Source organism: Eschrichtius robustus, chromosome 2, assembly GCF_028021215.1.
Source record: "Eschrichtius robustus isolate mEscRob2 chromosome 2, mEscRob2.pri, whole genome shotgun sequence".
Lineage (NCBI taxonomy): Eukaryota > Metazoa > Chordata > Mammalia > Artiodactyla > Eschrichtiidae > Eschrichtius > Eschrichtius robustus.
In genome coordinates this window covers 102250947-102271431 of record NC_090825.1, presented here as the reverse complement: position 1 = coordinate 102271431, position 20485 = coordinate 102250947, and the positions used below count along the sequence as shown (strand labels likewise).

General features: G+C 35.3%; 1 protein-coding gene across 8 annotated transcripts in view; it reads right to left on the bottom strand.

Moving 5' to 3' along the window:
* Positions 1 to 20485, bottom strand: part of CSNK1G3 (casein kinase 1 gamma 3) — a 132036-nt gene that overhangs the window by 69541 nt on the left and 42010 nt on the right. For all 8 annotated transcript variants that reach the window (XM_068535775.1, XM_068535774.1, XM_068535778.1 and 5 more), the window contains exons 3-4: positions 15185 to 15225; positions 4244 to 4313 (exon numbers count right to left, since the gene is read on the bottom strand). In XM_068535775.1, coding sequence (XP_068391876.1) covers positions 4244 to 4313; positions 15185 to 15225 — 111 coding nt within the window. The remainder of the gene's footprint in view (positions 1 to 4243; positions 4314 to 15184; positions 15226 to 20485) is intronic.

Here is a 20485-nt window from a genome sequence, read left to right as displayed (position 1 = left end):
AGTTGCTTCATTTGCAAATATTTTCTCCCATTCTGATGGCTGTCTTTTGGTCTTGTTTATGGTTTCCTTTGCTGTGCAAAAGCTTTTAAGTTTCATTAGGTCCCATTTGTTTATTTGTGTTCTTATTTCCATTTCTCTGGGAGCTGGGTCAAAAAGAATCTTGCTGTGATGTATGTCATAGAGTGTTCTGCCTATGTTTTCCTCTAAGAGTTTGATAGTGGAAGGAAAGAAATCATAAAGATCAGATCAGAAATAAATGAAAAAGAAATGAAGGAAACAATAGCAAAAGTCAATGAAACTAAAAGCTGGTTCTTTGAGAAGATAAACAAAATTGATAAACCATTAGCCAGACTCATCAAGAGAAAAAGGGAGAAGACTCAAATCAATAGAATTAGAAATGAAAAAGGAGAAGTAACCACTGATACTGCAGAAATACAAAAGATCATGAGAGATTACTACAAGCAACTCTAATAAACTCTAATGCCAATAAAATGGACAACCTGGAAGAAATGGACAAATTCTTAGAAATGCACAAACTGCCGAGACTGAACCAGGAAGAAATAGAAAATATGAACAGACCAATCACAAGCACTGAAATTGAAACTGTGATTAAAAACCTTCCAACAAACAAAAGCCCAGGACCAGATGGCTTCACAGGTGAATTCTACCAAACATTTAGAGAAGAGCTAACACCTATCCTTCTCAAACTCTTCCAAAATATTGCAGAGGGAGGAACACTCCCCAACTCATTCTACGAGGCCACCATCACCCTGATACCAAAACCAGGCAAAGATGTCACAAAGAAAGAAAACTACAGGTCAATATCACTGATGAACATAGATGCAAAAATCCTCAACAATATACTAGCAAACAGAATCCAACAGCACATTAAAAGGATCATACACCATGATCAAGTGGGGTTTATCCCAGGAATGCAAGGATTCTTCAATATACGCAAATCAATCAATGTGATACACCATATTAACTAATTGAAGAAGAAAAACCATATGATCATCTCAATAGATGCAGAGAAAGCTTTCAACAAAATTCAACACCCATTTATGATAAAAGCCCTGCAGAAAGTAGGCATAGAGGGAACTTTCCTCAACATAATAAAGGCCATATATGACAAACCCACAGCCAACATTGTCCTCAATGGTGAAAAACTGAAACCATTTCCACTAAGATCAGGAACAAGACAAGGTTGCCCACTCTCACCACTATTATTCAACATAGTTTTGGAAGTGTTAGCCACAGCAATCAGAGAAGACAAAGAAATAAAAGGAATCCAAATCGGAAAAGAAGAAGTAAAGCTGTCACTATTTGCAGATGACATGATACTATACATAGAGAATCCTAAAGATACTACCAGAAAACTCCTAGAGCTAATCAATGAATTTGGTAAAGTAGCAGGATACAAAATTAATGCACAGAAATCACTTGCATTTCTATACACTAATGACGAAAAATCTGAAAGTGAAATTAAGAAAACACTCCCGTTTACCATTGCAACAAAAAGAATAAAATATCTAGGAATAAACCTACCTAAGGAGACAAAAGACCTGTATGCAGAAAATTATAAGACACTGATGAAAGAAATTAAAGATGATACAAATAGATGGAGAGATATACCATGTTCCTGGATTGGAAGAATCAACATTGTGAAAATGACTCTACTACCCAAAGCAATCTACAGATTCAATGCAATCCCTATCAAACTACCACTGGCATTTTTCACAGAACTAGAACAAACAATTTCACAATTTGTATGGAAACACAAAAGACCCCGAATAGCCAAAGCAATCTTGAGAACGAAAAATGGAGCTGGGGGAATCAGGCTCCCTGACTTCAGACTATGTTACAAAGCTACAGTAATCAAGACAGTTTGGTACTGGCACAAAAACAGAAATACAGATCAATGGAACAGGATAGAAAGCCCAGAGATAAACCCACGCACATATGGTCACCTTATCTTTGATAAAGGAGGCAAGCATATACAGTGGAGAAAAGACAGCCTCTTCAATAAGTGATGCTGGGAAAATTGGACAGATACATGTAAAAGTATGAAATTAGAACACTCCCTGACACCATGCACAAAAATAAACTCAAAATGGATTAAAGACCTAAGTGTAAGGCCAGACACTATCAAACTCTTAGAGGAAAACATAATTTCAATTTATGTAAGTGCTATGCCCTGGAGTACAGGGGAGCACCCTTATATATGCAGACTAAATGGTGGTCCCTGGAGTCGTGGGGCACAACAGACCTTTGGCATTCAAGTGCTAACAGATGTATGTTCCACTTTATTATTACTATCCCTGACATAAATTTTAAAGTTAAAAAAAGTAAAGAATATAATAATAAAAGTGCACCATGGTATTCAATTCAATGACTCCCTAAACTCTAAATTAACTTATTCATTCTTATCCAATTAAAGTATTCAACCCTATTTTTCCAAATGATAGTTTTACTACTTAAGTAGATAGATCTCTTATTTTCATCTCCCCAGCATCCAATCTTCCTTCTTCTGGTAACACCTCAATTTCCCATTAGACAACACCTCTCCCCATTCTCAGTCCCTGAACCTCACAGGTAGTGCCTGAGATGAGTAAGTCTGGGCAATCAAATTCAGTGATTAAATCATTAGACACAAAATAAGACAGTAAGATTCAGTCCTAGAACTTTTGCTGAAATTTTTAGTTAACAGATACTTTTAAAACTGCTAAGCTGGGCTGTTGGTAAGCACCTCTGCCGTCTCATAAGAAGGGCCAATCAGAGAACAAAGCTTACACACACACAAAAAGGCAGAGCATAAAGACAAACTCAAGAATGTCCCTGATGACAGTATTGCAATGTCTTATAGATAAGTCCTTTCCCTGAATTTACAGTACATGAGTCAATAAACTCCTTTTTTTTTTTTTCCACTTAGCTTCTCAGGGCTTTCTGTCACTTGCCAGTCCTAACTAATATGTATGGTTTCACATATAATTAGTTGTGTCCCCTTATCATTTACATCTCAGTTGTCAGTGATAATTTTGATAAGTCCTGGAGGCCTGTCTGTATCAGACTTAAACATGCACTATAGAACGTTTATAATGATAAAAACATTATTACAAAATGTCAACTTATTGTCTCCACAATGACTACTCATTCGGAAAGTATGCTCTTAGAAAAAAAAAGAATGCAAAATTGATAATGTATTAAAAAATGTACAACTCTAACAAGTAGAATGTAAACATGTGCTTACAAAAAAAACACATGAAAAAATTCCATTTTATTAAATCTGGGGAAACAAAATATCCCTACTTGATAAGAAACTGTATGTATAAAATCATTACAGTTAGAATAGTAGTGAACAGAAAAAGTGGAGCTGAGAGAAACGTTAACATAAAGTAAATGCAATGTAAACTGGGAAATTTTCTCATTAGTTTTTTCCAATGGCACAAAATATCCATTCTCATTTAGATTTAGAGTTTATGTAAAAATATATCTGTATGAATTTCCTACAGCCACTGTAATTACTACACACCTGTGGCTTAAAATAACAAAAATTTATTTTCTCACAGTTCTGGAGGCCAAACATTTGAAATCAGTTTCAACAGGCTGAATCAAGGAGGTCCTATAGGACAATCCTATACCAGGTTTCCATGGCTGCCAGCATTCCTTGGCTTATGACTATATCACTCCAATCTTGGCCTCTGTAGGCACTTTGCCTTCTCCTCTTCTGTGTATGTAAATGGTTCCTCTGACTCTCTTTTACAAAGACATTTGTGACTGCATTTAGGGGACACCCAGATAACCCAGAATAACCTCCTGATCTCAAGATCCTTAACTTAATCATACCTGTGAAGTCTTTCTATAAGGTAACATTTACAGATTCCAGGGATTATGATATGGATATTTTTTATGCAGCCATTTTTCAGCCTACCACCATGTCGTAAGTCATTTCAATAACTATAATACCACCAAAAAGGCTAAGCATCTGGAAACTATATGCACCTTATATTCTCAAATTAAATTTTTTTGCAATGTTCTCTACTTATATTAGTACTAACACAAAAAGCTCCAAAAATGTCATATTTAGAATAAAAAGGGAAGACTCTAGTAAGAAAATATCTACTAAGCATTGCCTTAAGAAGTGATTAATATTAACTAAATTTAACATACTATTCTTTGAAACTACAGAGTTATTATCATGACAATCCATTTTATTACAAATTTAAAAATTAATATAAGACTTTACCTCCAGATCCTAACTGCTTGTAGAATCTGTATTCCAAATGTAGCTGTGGTGCTCTGGATTTCATGGGCTCCTAATTTAAAAAAAAAAAAGCAACAACAAAAAATATTTAAGTTATTAAAATATCACTAGGCCCTAATTCTGAATTTATAAATCTTGGTGTCAACTCTTTTTTTTTTTTTTTTTGGTATTCCAAGGATTGTTCCTTATAATATTTCAACTTTTTGCCTTGATTAAAATACAATCTGAGACAGAGTAAAACGGTGTTCAACAATTTCCAGAAATACATATAGTATCCATACATATGAAAAGACCCACCTCAATAAAGCAAAATAATATTTAATATTTCAAACATTCAGAAGCATATGAATGCATTAGAAAAGGTCTTTAAAAGCTACATAATAAACCAGTAGTTAACTCAGGAGAGGAATCTAGGTTTGAGTAAGGTCAAAGGTGAAGTTTTAATTTCTGTTGATTTTTTTTTAAAGATCAAATATATATATATATATATATTTTTTTTTAGACAATACATATGGTCTATTTTTGCTTCTTTCCAATAGAATACATTTGATCATTTTTTTTTTTATACAGCAGGTTCTCATTAGTCAACCATTTTATACACATCAGTGTATACATGTCAATCCCAATCACCCAATTCATCACACCACCACCACCACCCCCCCGCTGCTTTCCCCCCTTGGTGCCCATATGTTTGTTCTCTATATCTGTGTCTCAAGTTCTGCCCTGAAAACCGGTTCATCTGTACCATTTTTCTAGGTTCCACATATATGCGTTAATATACGATATTTGTTTTTCTCTTTCTGACTTACTTCACTCTGTATGACAGTCTCTAGATCCATCCACGTCTCAACAAATGACCCAATTTCGTTCCTTTTTATGGCTGAGTAATATTCCATTGTATATATGTACCACATCCTCTTTATCGATTCATCTGTCGATGGGCATTTAGGTTGCTTCCATGACCTGGCTATTGTAAATAGTGCTGCAATGAACATTGTGGTGCATGTGCCTTTTTTTTTTTTTTCACTTTTTTTTTTTTTAACATCTTTATTAGGGTATAACTGCTTTACAATGGTGTGTCAGTTTCTGCTTTATAACAAAGTGAATCAGTTATACATATACATATGTCCCCATATCTCTTCCCTCTTGCATCTCCCGCCCTCCCACCCTCCCTATTCCACCCCTCTAGGTGGCCACAAAGCACCAAGCTGATCTCCCTGTGCTATGTGGCTGCTTCCCACTAGCTATCTATTTTACGTTTGGTAGTGTATATATGTCCATGCCACTCTCTCACTTTGTCCCAGCTTACCCTTCCCCCTCCCCGTATCCTCAAGTCCATTCTCTAGTAGGTCTGCATCTTTATTCCCGTCTTGCCCCTAGGTTCTTCTGACCACTTTTTTTTCTTTTTTGTTTTAGATTCCATACATATGTATTAGCATACGGTATTTGTTTTTCTCTGTCTGACTTACTTCACTCTGTATGACAGTCTCTAGGTCCATCCACCTCACTACAAATAACTCAGTTTCGTTCCTTTTTATGGCTAAGTAATATTTCATTGTATATATGTGTCACATCTTCTTTATCCATTCATCTGTTGATGGACACTTGGGTTGCTTACATGTCCTGGTAAATAGAGCTGCAATGAACATTGTGGTACATGACTCTTTTTGAATTATGGTTTTCTCAGGGTATATGCCCAGTAGTGGGATTGCTGGGTCGTATGGTAGCTCTATTTTTAGTTTCTAAGGAACCTCCATACTGTTCTCCATAGTGGCTGTATCAATTTACATTCCCACCAACAGTTCAAGAGGGTTCCCTTTTCTCCACACCCTCTCCAGCATTTGTTGTTTGTAGATTTTCTGATGAAGCCCATTCTAACTGGTGTGAGGTGACACCTCATTGTAGTTTTGATTTGCATTTTTCTAACAATTAGTGATGTTGAGCAGCCTTACATATGTGCTTCTTGGCCATCTGTATGTCTTCTTTGGAGAAATGTCTATTTAGATCTTCTGCCATTTTTGGATTGGGTTGTTTGCTTTTTTAATATCAAGCTGCATGAGCTGTTTATATATTCTGGAGATTAATCCTTCATCCGTTGATTCATTTGCAAATATTTTCTCAAATTCTGAGGGTTGTCTTTTCGTCTTGTTTATGGTTTCCTTTGCTGTGCAAAAGCTTTTAAGTTTCATTAGGTCCAATTTGTTTATTTTTGTTTTTATTTACATTACTCTAGGAGGTGGATCAAAAAAGATCTTGCTGTGATCTATGTCAAAGAGTGTTTTTCCTATGTTTTCCTCTAAGACTTTTATAGTGTCCGGTCTTACATTCAGTTCTCAAATCCATTTTGAGTTTATTTTGGTGTATGGTGTTAGGGAGTGTTCTAATTTCTTTCTTTTACATGTAGCTGTCCAGTTTTCCCAGCACCACTTATTCAAGACACTATCTTCTCTCCATTGTATATCCTTGCCTCCTTTGTCATAGATTAGGTGACCATAGGTGCATGGGTTTACCTCTGGGCTTTCTATCTTGTTCCATTGATCTATGTTTCTGTTTTTGTGCCAGTACCATATTGTCTTGATTACTGTAGCTTTGTAGTATAGTCTGAAGACAGGGAGTCTGATTCCTCTAGCTCCGTTTTTTCCCCTCAAGACTGCTTTGGCTATTCGGGGTCTTCTGTGTCTCCATACAAATTTTAAGATTTTTTGTTCTAGCTCCGTAAAACATGCCATTCGTAATCTGATACGGATTGCATTGAATCTGTAGATTGCTTTGGGTAGTATAGTCTTTTTCACAATACTGATTCTTCCAATCCAAGAACATGGTATATCTCTCCACCTGTTGGTATCATCTTTAATTTCTTTCATCAGTGTCTTATAGTTTTCTGCATACAGGTCTTTTGTCTCCCTAGGTAGGTTTATTCCTAGGTATTTTATTCTTTTCGTTGCAATAGTAAATGGGAGTGTTTTCTTAATTTCACTTTCAGATTTTTCATCATTAGTGTATAGGAATGCAAGAGATTTCTGTGCATTAATTTTGTATCCTGCAACTTTACCAAATTCATTGATTAGCTCTAGTAGTTTTCTGGTGGCATCTTTAGGATTCTCTATGTATAGTATCATGTCATCTGCAAACAGTGACAGTTTTACTTCTTCTTTTCCAATTTGTATTCCTTTTATTTCTTTTTCTTCTCTGACTGCCGAGGCTAGGACTTCCAAAACTATGTTGAATAATAGCGGTGAGAGTGGACATCCTTGTCTTGTTCCTGATCTTAGAGGAAATGCTTTCAGTTCTTCACCATTGAGAATGAGGTTTGTTGTGGGTCTGTCGTATATGGTCTTTATTATGTTGAGGTAGGTTCCCTCTATGCCCATTTTCTGGAGAGTTTTTATCATAAATGGGTGTTGAATTTTGTCAAAAGCCTTTTCTGCATCTATTGAGATGATCATATGGTTTTTCTTCTTCAATTTGTTAAGATGGTGTATCACATTGATTGATTTGCATACATTGAAGAATCCTTGCATCCCTGGGATAAATCCCACTTGATCATTGTGTATGATCCTTTTCACGTGCTGTTGGATTCTGTTTGCTAGTATTCTGTTGAGGATTTGTGCATCTATATTCATCAGTGATATTGGTCTGTAATTTTCTTTTTTGTAGTATCTTTGTCTGATTTTGGTATCAGGGTGGTGGTGGCCTCATAGAATGAGTTTGGGAGTGTTCCTTCCTCTGCAATTTTTTGGAAGAGTTTGAGAAGGATGGGTGTTAGCTCTTGTCTAAATGTTCGATAGAATTCACCTGTGAAGCCATCTGGTCCTGGACTTTTGTTTGTTTAAAGATTTTTAATCACAGTTTCAATTTCATTACTTGTGATTGGTCTGTTCATATTCTCTATTTCTTCCTGGTTCAGTCTTGGAAGGTTATACCTTTCTAAGAATTTGTCCATTTCTTCCAGGTTGTCCATTTTATTGGCATAGAGTTGCTTGCAGTAGTCTCTTAGGATGTTTTGTATTTCTGTGGTGTCTGTTGTCACTTCTCCTTTTTAGTTTCTAATTTTATTGATTTGAGTCCTCTCATTCTTTTTCTTGATGAGTCTGGCTAATGGTTTATCAATTTTGTTTATCTTCTCAAAGAACCAGCTTTTAGTTTTATTGATCTTTGTTATTGTTTTCTTTGTTTCTATTTCATTTATTTCTGCTCTGATCTTTATGATTTCTTTCCTTCTGCTAACTTTGGGTTTTGTTTGTTCTTCTTTCTCTAGTTCCTTTAGGTGTAAGGTTAGATTATTTATTTGAGATTTTTCTCGTTTCTTCAGGTAGGCTTGTATAGCTATAAACTTCCCTCTTAGAACTGCTTTTGCTCATCCCATAGGTTTTGGATTGTCATGTTTTCAGTGTCATTTGTCTCTAGGTATTTTTTGATTTCCTCTTTGATTTCTTCAGTGATCTCTTGGTTATTTAATATCGTAGTGTTTAGCCTCCATGTATTTGTGTTTTTTACGTTGTTTCCCCTGTTATTCATTTCTAATCTCATAGCGTTGTGGTCAGAAAAGATGCTTGATATGATTTCAATTTTCTTAAATTTACTGAGGCTTGATTTGTGACCCAAGATGAGATTTATCCTGGAGAATGTTCCGTGCACACTTGAGAAGAAAGTGTAATCTGCTGTTTTCGGATGGAATGTCCTATGAATATCCATTAGATCTATCTGGTCTATTGTGTCATTTAAAGCTTCTGTTTCCTTATTTACTTTCATTTTGGATGATCTGTCCGTTGGTGTAAGTGAGGTGTTAAAGTCCCCCACTATGATTGTGTTACTGTCGATTTCCTCTTTTATAGTTGTTAACAGTTGCCTTATGTATTGAGGTGCTCCTATGTTGGGTGCATATATATTTATAATTGTTATATCTTCTTCTTGGATTGATCCCTTGATCATTATGTAGTGTCCTTCCTTGTCTCTTGTAACAGTCTTTATTTTAAAGTCTATTTTATCTGATATGAGTATTGCCACTCCAGCTTTCTTTTGATTTCCATTTGCATGGAATATCTTTTTCCATCCCCTCACTTTCAGTCTGTATGTGTCCCTAGGTCTGAAGTGGGTCTCTTGAAGGCAGCATATATATGGGTCTTGTTTATGTATCCATTCAGCAAGCCTGTGTCTTTTGGTTGGAGCATTTAATCCATTCACGTTTAAGGTAATTATCGATATGTATGTTCCTATGACCATTTTCTTAATTGTTTTGGGTTTATTTTTGTAGGTCCTTTTCTTCCCTTGTGTTTCCCACTTATAGAAGTTTCTTTACCATTTGTTGTAGAGCTGGTTTGGTGGTGCTGAATTCTGTTAGCTTTTGTTTGTCTGTAAAGCTTTTGATTCCTCCATCGAATCTGAATGAGATCCTTGCCGGGTAGAGCAGTCTTGGTTGTAGGTTCTTCCCTTTCATCACTTTAAGTATATCATGCCACTCCCTTCTGGCTTGTAGAGTTTCTGCTGAGAAATCAGCTGTTAACCTTATGGGAGTTCCCTTGTATGTTATTTGTCGTTTTTCCCTTGCTGCTTTCAATAATTTTTCTTTGTCTTTAATTTTTGCCACTTTGAATACTATGTGCCTCGGCATGTTTCTCCTTGGGTTTATCCTGTATGGGACTCGCTGCGCTTCTTGGACTTCAGTGGCTATTTCCTTTCCCATGTTAGGGAAGTTTTTGACTATAATCTCTTCAAATATTTTCTCGGGTCCTTTCTCTCTCTCTTCTCCTTCTGGGACCCCTACAATGCGAATGTTGTTGTGTTTAATGTTGTCTCAGAGGTCTCTTAGGCTGTCTTCATTTCTTTTCATTCTTTTTTCTCTATTCTGTTCCACAGCAGTGAATTCCACCATTCTGTCTTCCAGGTCACTTATGCGTTCTTCTGCCTCAGTTATTCTGCTATTGATTCCTTCTAGTGTATTTTTCATTTCAGTTATTGTATTGTTCATCTCTGTTTGTTTGTTCTTTAATTCTTCTAGGTCTTTGTTAAACATTTCTTGCATCTTCTCAATCTTTGCCTCCATTCTTTTTCCAAGGTCCTGGATCATCTTCACTATCATTATTCTGAATTCTTTTTCTGGAAGGTTGCCTATCTCCACTTCATTTAGTTGTTTTTCTGGGGTTTTATCTTGTTCCTTCATCTGGTACATAGCCCTCTGCCTTTTCATCTTGTCTATCTTTCTGTGAATATGGTTTTTGTTCCACAGGCTGCAGGATTGTAGTTTTTCTTGCTTCTGCTCTGTGTCCTCTGGTGGATGAGGCTATCTAAGAGGCTTGTGCAGTTTTCATGATGGGAGGGACTCTCAACTCTTATATAATGTAATACTCTATTAGCCATTTTTGTCTCCCTAAGGTTAAATCCAGATAGTCAACTTTAAGCGCAGTGTAAAATAAATTAATGCCATAAATGTACACAAGGTTAAGTGGCTATTAGATCAAGCATTAGGGAAATCTGTGTTTGACTCTTTGACCCTGAAGAAGAGTATACTGTGAACATTCATGACTAGAATGGTGGCCCTGATTCTATTTCTCCTGTTCCCAGGAATTCACCTCTAAACTATATATTTCTAATGTAAAGAGAAGTAAGAAATTACAAAAAAGTAAGAAAGAACAAAGACGGAGATAGGAAAATTCTGATAGTAGCAACAATATATATTTTTTTAATTTTTAGCTGGAATACAGCTTATAATAAAACACACAGTTCCTAAGTATTAGGCCCATGAGCTTTGTAAATTGTATATATCCCTGCAACCACCATCTCAAAAAACCTTTAGCCTCTAAAGTTTAGAGCATTTCAATCACCCTTCTCTCAGAGATAATCACTTTTGGACTTCTATCACCTTTGGATTTGTTTTGTCCGTTGTTGGATTTCAAACAAATGACATTATACAATATATGTTTTATATGTATGTGTCTGGCTTTTTTCATTCAACATAATGTTTTTGAGATTTTTACACACACACGCACACACACACACAAAGAACATAAACAGAAGCAAAATAGATTTAACATATAAGAAATAATGTGTGAAAATATTTGCAGGAAACAAAACTATAACCAAGTAATAACACAGGAAAATTGAACAAGATTCAACAGGAAAGTACAGCAAGCTAACAAAATTTAAACAAAACCAACAAAACTTCAAGAAGTACAAAAAAACTACAATAACAAAATTTAAAACTAATCTACCAGCACATTAACACAACAGAAAAGAGAATTTGGAAACTGGGAGATAGAAAAATGTCTAAAGAATGAGAAAATTTTGTAGACTGCATCTATATAAAGTATACAAAATACATTATGAAGGAAGAAAAATAGAAAATATAGTAAAAAGATTAGAGTTCTGGACAATATAATGAGAAGGTCTAATATGCATTTGATAAGTGCCTCGAGAGAAAAGTGAGCAGAGGGAATAACTGAAGAAATAAATGCAAGAACTGATGAAAGATAAACCAGAGATTCAAGAGGAATGTGAATCCCAAACAGAATAACTAAAACATTTATACTAAGATATATCGTAGTGAAAGAACCAACGACAAAGACTTCAGATAAAGAACCTGTAAAATCCCAGTGGAACAATTATAATCATAAAGATTATTATAAGAGAAAACAATCAGCTTAGTTCTTGAGAGGCAGAATGGTAGGGTACAACTCTAGTTAAAAGCACAGGCACTGAAACTAAATTGTATTGGGTTTGAATTCTAAATTCACTACTTACTAGCTGTTATAGAGACTTTGGCAAGTTACTTAATCTTTTTGTACTTTTCAGTTCCCTCATCTACGAAAGAGGGATAGAATATTCTTTCTCATTTTGTTTATATACACATATATATGACTTAAAATAGCTCCTTCCACATAGTGGAATTCTTCAGTTAACTATATAAAAGTATATAACCATAAGATATAATAAAAGATGCCCACTCAGGCAATCACAAGTAAAATTAAATACATAACTGGGCTTCCCTGGTGGCGCAGTGGTTGAGAGTCTGCCTGCTAGTGCAGGGGGCGCGGGTTCGAGCCCTGGTCTGGGAGGATCCCACATGCCGCGGAGCAACTAGGCCCGTGAGCCACAACTACTGAGCCTGCGCGTCTGGAGCCTGTGCTCCGCAACAAGAGAGGCCGCGATAGTGAGAGGCCCGCGCGAGTGGCCCCCGCTTGCCACAACTAGAGAAAGCCCACGCTCAGAAACGAAGACCCAACACAACCAAAAATAAATAAATAAAATTAAAAAAAATAATAATAACTTATTCAATCACTAATATTCCGTAGGTAAAAACAGAAACTCAGATCTAACTTAGTTGAGTCAGTTCAACTTGATTCCAATACTTTACTAGCAGTAAAATTTTATTGTGCCACCATATAACAAAAGTCACCTCACCACAGGATGAATTTTTCATTATTCATGAACGACGGGTTACTATATAACTACAAACAACAAGATATGAGGGTGGTGGCTGAGGTCAAATTTAACAAATTACCTTGAAACATACTATCAATACGAACTAGGGTAACATTAAATAAATGTGAAAACCTTTATAGGAGATAACAGAGCTAAAAGTAGTCACTGAAGTTTGCTCTCTGAACACCACTGTCAACAAATAATGCCTTTATTTGTACCAATGTACAAAAATAAGATAGCACTGAAGGTATACAGACATAACATTTTCAAGTGGTTACTTTTTAGGGAGGTTCTGAACAAAATTATATTATCTTCAATAAACAGAGACAATAGATACAAACAGATAACATAAGATACAAAAAAATATATAAGGACACTTTATATATATATAATACATACCCATACACACACACACACACACACACACACACACACAAATATTTAGTAAACTAAGTACCAAACCCTGGTCCAACAGTTTATGTGAAAAATTTTCTGCTCTGCCAATATATTTTTTGGATGAGTCTGAGGCAAGCATGACTCTATACCATACTTCAACCTCAAAGTACCACAAAGAGATCCAAAAATATTCCCAGTTCTCCCAAAGAATACCGAATAACCATAATTATTATATGTAGTCCTGATCACTGTGCTTTAAAAAGGGATAAATCAGAGCAGAAAAAGAATGTCCGCCCGCCAAAAAAAAGAAGAAAAATAAGGGGATAGTGATATGGCATGAAGGTAAACTAAAAAAAGTGACTTATGTGTGTATACATAAGGCTAAAAGATGACATAATACATGTTTACTAAGGCATCAAAGATGTCAACAGGGTAAACAAGTTCCAAATCTGAAAATAACAGGACCTAAGGGTCACCAGTTAATGACTGAAATGGACAAGTAAAGGTCAGCCTAGAGGGGCTCCTATTTTGACACAACGGCTTATTTGCCCTAACATATCAGTTAAATATCTGAAGCTACTCACTACGGGCCATCAATAACACAGAATATGGGTGTTGCCACACTTCCATTCTGGTGTGCCACCCCAACTCCCAACACCGTACAACATCTAGATCCCAGACCACTGGCCTAGAACATGGGAAAAGAAAGAAATCCAAAGAAAAAGTCAGCAGTGCCCATTCCCTGCATCCTGGGCCTCCCTACTGTGATTCACACAAACTAACTCCCCTCGTCCTGATTTCACACTCATGAGGGAACCTTGTAATTTTAACTTAGCATTCTATGTATATCAGCCTACAGAAAGAAAGCATATTATTTATACTGATGTCGGCATTCTGGACCCATAATAGTAAAATAACTCACTGTAAGTTAGAAATTAACTCTTCCTAAATATTTACACCTCTGAGAGCTTGACTGATTGCATGAATTAATACTGTGAATCCACTTCTGATTAACAGTAACAATCTTAATGAGACAACCTAACCAGATTTTCTGTCATAAAGTCAAGGACCAGAACTTAAACCTAGGTGAACTCATGCCAGGTAAATGCCAGTCCCAACTCACATGTCAGCCAGCTAGTCTCTCCTGGTGGCACCACAACCCTTCTGTACATTTTTATTTCCCAGTAAAAGTAAACAGCATTTGTTGCAGTGAAACTTGGTTTACACTCACAGGACACTTAAAATTAAGTAGCACAGTTTTCTATCTCATCCCAAAAGGTTTTTTTTAAATTTTTTAAATTTCTCCCACTTGCCTCTTCCTCAAGTAGTCTCTCCTTCTATATTAAAGCACATTACCCTAATAACAGTGGTTATATTGGCAGAGACAAGATTGAGACTAGCAGGCAGGCTGGGAAAACCAAGCCATGCTCAACCTCAGGGAAACATGGCTGGCAAACCAGATAGAACAGATGTGCCAGGACAAAGTTATATCTTATGAAAATTCCCAGATCCCAACTATTCAAAAAAAAAGCTGCCTTATAGCTGTCATACCAGGCACAGTTGGGACTTCAAAACAGTCCCAGGGCAGTTTGCTTGCCTGGGTATCCACCCACATCAAGAATTTCTGAATCCTAGAAGGTCAAGCAATAGCCAGGTTTTACCAAATATAAAAACATCAACAGAAAACGAGATTTTGGAAGGTACCTCAAATACATTTTCAAATAATGTAATCCTGAATACTAAGGACACCTTTGTCCAAATGCTTGAATCAGGAAGAAAAATCTTGCATTCTAACTTTTATCTAATTAAAAATGCCAATACGCCAGCTTCCTTAAATTCAAAATTTTTAAAATTCAGTTCTATAATGCTGCCAAAGTAAAGGGATTAAGTTTTTGTAACACACAAAGACACAGATATCTTATATATACATTATCATACACTTGAGGGGCATGATGATGTTAGGAGCTTAATAACAAAAGATCAGTTACACTTACCACTTTCCCAATAAACACTCAAGTTAAAATGATATGAAAAAAAAGTAGTGAAAATGCAACTTAATCATTAAATAACAAGAAAATAATTAAAGAAAAATAAGAAACATGAACTTACCAGTTTAATTGCCACATATTCATTTGTGTATAAATTTTTCCCTTGAAAAAAAAAGAAAAATGTCAGATTCTACCAGCAATGAATTTTTAAAGATACCTTATGTAAAACTGTACTCTGGGGGGGTCGGGGGAAGCACATAACACATTTAAATGAAACATAGGTTTTTGCTTCCAACTGTTTAGCAGAAGTCTCAATAACAAGGAAATATTTAAATTTATGATCAACTCCATAACATATTTAGTATTTCACCTGGATTCAGAGTAGAAAGCAATACTAATAAATACTTTAGTCCATTTATTAAAAAAAAAAAAGAAAAATTCTTGTTTTGTTGGAATACTGCATACAATTTACAAAGTAATCAGTAGGCAAACACATGCTAAACTAAATTTCAAAACTAGAACCCTATATAGAAACAGGAGTACAAAATTCCTTTCTCGATCACCACCTCGTTTTAAATCCTTCATTATTATGGGATGTGATCTTAATAGGGCTCATATGCAATCTAGTAAATAGATCAAATATATAGAAAAAAATCTGGAATACCTTTAAAATAAAATAAAATTTTAAAAGTATTATTCAATAATTGGCTTTGACAAACTAGTTAATTACTCTGAGGGGAAGAAGGGTTATTAATAACTTGCCTTATAACCAAATTAAATTCCAGGTATTTTAAGAGTTAGATATAATCCATAAAACAAGAAAAAATACTTATCAGGCCAGTATATAGAAGCCTTTTTGAGCATTAAAAATAAATGGAAAAAGATTAAAAGATCAGAAGATTTTATACAGATTTGATAGCTTAAAATATTTTAAACTTTTGTAAGTTGAAAAAAACTATTATATACAAAGAACAGGTGAAAGACAAATCAGAATAAAGATTTAATATAATTAATATGTAAAGAATTCAAATGAATTACAGTAATCATTGGCACCAGCAAGTTGAAAATAATCTAGAAAATTCCAAGGGGTCAACATCTGTAGTTCAAGTAAAATACCATGGAGAATTAAGTATATGAAGAAAATCTGATACAGAAATTAATGTGCTTCTTTACAAGTACAGTTCAAAGAATAAAAAACAGAACAATATTTGATTTCTGGATTTCCAGTATTCTTTCAATAAGCATGTACTATTTTTATAGTAAGAAAAACAGAACACTGATCATTGTTGTTTTTAACTGTGATAGTAACTGGCCCTGGTCACACTGGCTACTTAACACAAAATAGGTAATCATCAACTTTCACACATGTGATTTTTCCAACATAATACTCCTAACTTCATTTTATACAACAGCTAATAAATGGCAGTAAAACTTCTAGACAAAATTTCAGTCTTGGATATGCTGCCACAGTGAGCAGTATTTTCACCATAAGAATCTTTGCCACAAGCAGTATCGCAGCACAGCTAATTGCCCATGAGGCAATTTTGCTGGAAAAGATAAAACAATGAAAATTTAAAATGAACATTAAAAAGGACACAATGACACATGAAAGACTAGTAATAAAATATTTTAAAGATTCTACTGTGCAAAATGAAAATACAAAAAATATCTGAATACATTTAAAACGTGTATAGATTCATGATTATAGTTGTATTATGGTATATCTGAGAAAAGGTGACACTTCCTTTGTCAAAGTCAATCATTAAGGATTCAGAATCTCATGTTGGACCTAAGTTCCCTACAACATAAAAAAACTAACTCGGTCTTCCCTGGTGGCGCAGTGGTTGAGAATCTGACTGCCAATGCAGGGGACACGGGTTCGAGCCCTGGTCTGGGAAGATTCCACATGCCACGGAGCAACTGGGCCCGTGAGCCACAACTACTGAGCCTGCGCGTCTGGAGCCTGTGCTCTGCAACAAGAGAGGCCGCGAAAGAGAGAGGCCTGCGCACCGCGATGAAGAGTGGCCCCCGCTTGCCTCAACTAGAGAAAGCCCTCACACAGAAACAAAGACCCAACACAGCCAAAAATAAATATAAAAATAAATTTAAAAAAAAAAAAAACTAACTCTAAGTCTCCACAGATATCCCTGGAAATAAAATGAACAATCGAGGGATGCTCCTATTTATTATCAATATATGTAACTTATATAACTGGTAGTAAATCTCTAGACTACATTTAAATGTTCCATCACATGACCAGTCTTTATGTTTTATCAAATCATCTAAGCCAGATTCTGTACCAAGTACAAAAATTCTGTCTCCATAATGTTCTCCACTATCAAAAGAGCAAAAATTTTCACCATTTTCAAGAAACTTACACTCATCAGGAATCACGTAACCATTTCTTTACAGGGGATAGGAAGAGCTTGATTCTTCTTTTGCCTCCAACTTCTAATATTGCATGATAAATCTGATAAAGACAGCATTAGAGCGCAAGCTGTTGTATCTAAATTAGCCAAAGAATTGACAATGCTCTGAATGACTGTTGTGAGTTACTAGCTGCTTCTTTATATTTGCTATAGCTTGGTAAGCTTTTGGTTTGAGGTGTGGCAGGGATGACTGCATTCCCTGAAGGATCTGCAAAGTGATGTTCTCATTTTCTAGTATTGTATGCAATCTGGCTTTTCACTCTCTTATGTCATACCTCTAGTAAGTTTTCTTATCATTTTATTTTCTATCAAGTCAATATATGTAGTTGTTTTATTCACTATTTTAAGACCACCACGCTACTCGTCGCTATTTAGACCATTATGAGGCCTAAGATTTATATAAAATAAAAATATAAGGAGGTTAGGAGGTTGGGCTAGACACAATACTATATATAAAATAGATAATCAACAAGGACCTACTATATAGCACAGGGAACTCTACTCAATACTCTGTAATAACCTATATGGGAAAAGAATCTGAAAAAGAATAGATATACATATAACTAAATCACATTGCTGTACACCTGAAACATAACACTGTAAATCAAGTACACTCCAATATAAAATAAAAATTAAAAAAAAAAAAATGAAAGCACTGCATCAGTGGAGAAGTGAAACCAAACTGTCAACCAGTCGAAACCAAACTGTCAAACCAAAATGTCAACCAGTTATTTTATCTTTTACAGCATTGAAACCAAATTGTCAATCATTTATTTCACCCTTTACAGCAAAACTGTCTTATGGCCAATGAGTTGTATGGCCAAACAGTAAAACTGCTTGCAGCAAAGACTTATGGCGAAAATACCTAGAACCGTTGGCCACCACTGTACAGCAGTGTTTGTTCGTATAAATATTATAATGTTTTTCTGAGTTTTGTCCTTATTTTATAAAAATTAGTGAAAAAAAAAGCATTCATTCTAATGCTAAATAGCATGAGTCTCATAAACCCGTCACACTTATCACAAAGATGGAGCTCAATAGGAGTACCCAAAGTGGTGAATGCTAAGCTATAGTGAGGTACTCACTGAGCCCATAAATATAAAAAAATTTTAGAAAACATACCATATTTTTAGCCAGTAAGTTCAGCATTTAGATGTGCCTTCATATATATTTTCAAGAATGCATTATGTATAAAATTGTAGTCTTCCTCTAGTAAGCTTGAGGTGAATAATTTAATGGTACAATGAAAAACTTAATCTTGAGGAACTCGTGTCTAACAAAGGAACAATTGTGTTTTGAGTTTAAATATGGAATTTATATTTCCTCAAGACATTATCATCTTTTCATAATTATCCTGTATATGATATTTATTTGCAAGCGCACAGGGAAAAATATTCATAGGACAAGAAGTTAGGTTAAACACAAATTCCACAGAATCAAAATAAACCATATACTTCTAAAAGTACTGTTTTTGTTGGCATTTACATGGTCAAATGTCTACTTTTAAGTCACAGCAGAAAGTACAAAATCCTAAAAGCGTCACCTTTTTTGAACATAAGAGATTTTGCTGAACTTTGAGGGTTATATTTATAAAGATGAACATAGACTGAACAACACTACCAATGCATTTTTGTCACCTTGCATAGGCACAGCCTTCAATAATTGGCTTTCAATCGATATTTGTTATATATATGAACTAACAATGCACAGAATATGTGTTTGTGGGTAAAATACGAGCGAAAGAGAGGGAGTGTATGTATGGAGGGAATGCAGTTAAGAGAAGGCTCCAAGTAGACTGGTTCCAGTTAACTGATGTTTTAAATCCAATTTCAAAAGACATTTCCAATAGAGCTTTGTGCCACACTGAACTTGAAAAGATGGTTTTACCAATTCTGTGGCATTTGGGTGGTCATTATTATAAAACTATGTTCTACAGAAACTACATATATGTTTATATCAGGGATTACTAATTAACCAAAATATACCTGTGCCCCTTCCCTAACAATAGAATGCCCAAGTTTTAAAATGGTTGTCCAGCTAGACTAAATTTCTAGCCTCTTTTTCAGCTTGGTGTGGCCATGTGATCAAGTTCTGGATGAGTCGATGTTAAGGTATGTCGCTCCCCACTTCCAAGAATGAACATGTGCTCTTCTGGCCCTTTTTCTTCTTCTTGCTGGCTGGCTGGAAGAGAGACTGAAGCCACATATTGAGGATGCAGAGATACCCTGACAGCTCTGGGTGCTGTCCTTCTGGTCTGTGTTATGTGAAAAAGAAAGAAACGATTTTGCCTAACACCACTATATTCTAGGTTCTCTTTGTCATAGCATCATAGTCTATTCCTTATTATTACATTTTTCAGATAAGTTTTAAGCTTCAGTTAGTAAAAGTAGAAAATCAATAAACATTCATAAAAATGATGAATCCACTCAAATCTGTATATTTACTTGATATATACTGTAAGGCCTGCAGAATTTTCAACAAAACAATTCTTAAATATAAACAATAAATTAAGAAGAGTTATAAGCTATACAGGAACAAGAGGAGAAAAAACAAACATAAAAGAAGTTATAAAAACTCCTGTGGTCTACTTAATTATATCAAAATTTACAATATCTTATTTCAGATAGTGGGAATTCATAGACAAATATATAACACCCTTGTTCTGTGTTCCTTTGCGTCATGGTCAGTCAGGTGTAGCCACAAGAGGGGACACAGAAGAAGCTCAGGAAAACAAAGTTTATTATACTCCAGTTCCTAGAAAGGGGGTCATAGAAGAAGCATCATGTTTTGGTCAGGTGGTAGAAGACAAGAGCAAGAGAAGAGCTTAGGCCAAGGCCTTTATTGGTGTTTCTGCAGGAAAGGCAAGGCAGGGCAGGGTAAACAGCTTAGGACTGGGTAATTTGAATAATTCTGTTAGCCTTTGGTGGGCAGGCTCTAGTTGTCTTGTACTTGGCCATGGGATGAGTTAAGGAAGAGGAAAATTGCCTCCTGGA